Below are 1,692 nucleotides of genomic sequence, written 5' to 3'. Positions count from 1 at the left end.
ATTATACTAGTGTGTGTGTTTTTATTCTCCACTCATTTCAGCTAATGCAAAATTTTCAGGCATATGGTGGTAAAAAGAGAGGGAGAAACAGTGCAGCCAAAGTGGAGAAACCGCGAGAAGTTGTTCATGTGAGAGCAAGGAGAGGTGAAGCTACTGATAGTCACAGTTTGGCAGAAAGGGTTTTTTTCCACCATGAAACTTCTCTTATTCTTTTTATATGAACCTAAAGAAACCATATATTTTTACATAACTTAAAATTTTCAAGATTCGAAAGAAATTTAAAACTGGTATATTCTAAGTTAACTATGGTTTCATGATATCTTCCAATTTTCTAGACAAGTCTAGTTTTTAACTTCTTTATTAGAAACATCAACACCAAAAATCTAATGAAACAATACTACCATACTGATAATCGGACGGTTTCTTTAACTGGATTAGTTGAGAAGGGAGAAGATAAACTGAAAATTGCGAAGCTTGCAAGAACTGGTTCCGGGATGTTATAAGGTATGAACTAATAGTTTTCCATCTTACTCAAGATGTAAACTTTTTTGTATTAATATTTAATGTTTGAAACCACTCTTTCTCTATGTGTTTATTAAATAATTTTCCATTAGTTCCTTTAAAAGTTAATTGTATTCTTTTTGTTGAGTACCTGCAGACAATGGGCATGTCAGTAATGTTGGAAGTAACTATCAATTATATCAGATCTTTGCAGAATCAGATCGAGGTAACTTGTAAGAAATAATCAATGAACGATATTCCATTTAAATATTCCAATTAATACCAAATATATATTTGGATAGATATAGCAGGCTAATAAGAAATACTTTGCTAAGATTTATGTGAGATCTAATTGCAACGTTTTTAAGGGTCTTGATTATATATTTTGTGTTTCCTAGTTTCTGTCTATGAAGCTTACAGCTGCAAGCATGTTTTATGACTTCAACTCAGCTGAAATGGATGTTTTTGATACAATGAAGGTAATATATTCTTCTGTTATATAACTGTATATATTAGATGCTAGTTTTTTTAAGCGAAAACTGAAGTCGACGCCTCCGTAAGTGGTTGAAACTTTATGATCTCAATCTATTGATATCAGCATTATTTTAGGGTTTTGAAAAGACGATCTGAAAACATTTTGTAGAAGTAACATACCTAGTACTTATTGTAAACAAGGATGGATGGTGGCATATCCTATGTTTATACAGTTTGGCTTATTGGTTGAAAAATTAGACGTTTCTAGGTAAGTAAATGTGGGAAATAATTAATGTTACAGGATCAAGCATATGGTTATGAAGCACAAGTTATGGACACAACGGGTGCAGAAGGGTATGGAAGCCTTCAACAATTTCAATCAACATGGCCGCTTTGAAAACAAAGTATCTCTTTGGAGTTAATAAGATACATACACATGGCACGTATAATCATAAAATAAATGCCAAATAAATGCCAAAGGTGCATCTTAGCGGAAATATAGGTTTCATTTTCCTCTTAATAAACACATATAAAATGATATAATAATGGTGTTTTATTTGTAATGTACCTACACTTACTTCTTACTTAGTTATTTGATGTATGATATAAATATGTGCTATAATAAAAAAACTAAGTAATTAATATCTTAATCACCAATAACTAGTACAGGTAAAAAAGTTCGTCTCTACAGGAATAAGTGGAAAGTGCAGTTCAAAT

General features: G+C 31.3%; 1 protein-coding gene across 1 annotated transcript; it reads left to right on the top strand.

Moving 5' to 3' along the window:
• The first annotated feature begins 597 nt into the window (after positions 1–597).
• LOC143594600 (transcription factor BEE 1-like) lies at positions 598–1,413 on the top strand. Its single transcript, XM_077073866.1, has 3 exons — positions 598–727; positions 900–980; positions 1,277–1,413. Exons 1-3 carry the CDS (start codon positions 662–664, stop codon positions 1,370–1,372), a joined length of 243 nt encoding a protein of 80 aa, XP_076929981.1. The 5' UTR covers positions 598–661; the 3' UTR covers positions 1,373–1,413.
• The last annotated feature ends 279 nt before the right edge of the window (positions 1,414–1,692 follow it).

Source organism: Bidens hawaiensis, unplaced genomic scaffold (assembly GCF_021521415.1).
Source record: "Bidens hawaiensis isolate Kalapana, Puna unplaced genomic scaffold, B.hawaiensis_p1.1 tig00043995_1, whole genome shotgun sequence".
Taxonomy (NCBI): Eukaryota; Viridiplantae; Streptophyta; class Magnoliopsida; order Asterales; family Asteraceae; genus Bidens; species Bidens hawaiensis.
This window is presented reverse-complemented; position numbering and strand designations above follow the sequence as displayed.

Bases quoted from the DNA above. Each gene is read 5' to 3' on its own strand.
- LOC143594600 (XM_077073866.1), top strand. From the start codon at position 662: ATGGGCATGTCAGTAATGTTGGAAGTAACTATCAATTATATCAGATCT. The intron at 728-899 runs GTAACTTGTAAG...TGTGTTTCCTAG, and splicing joins CTTTGCAGAATCAGATCGAG to TTTCTGTCTATGAAGCTTAC. The intron at 981-1,276 runs GTAATATATTCT...TTAATGTTACAG, and splicing joins ATGTTTTTGATACAATGAAG to GATCAAGCATATGGTTATGA.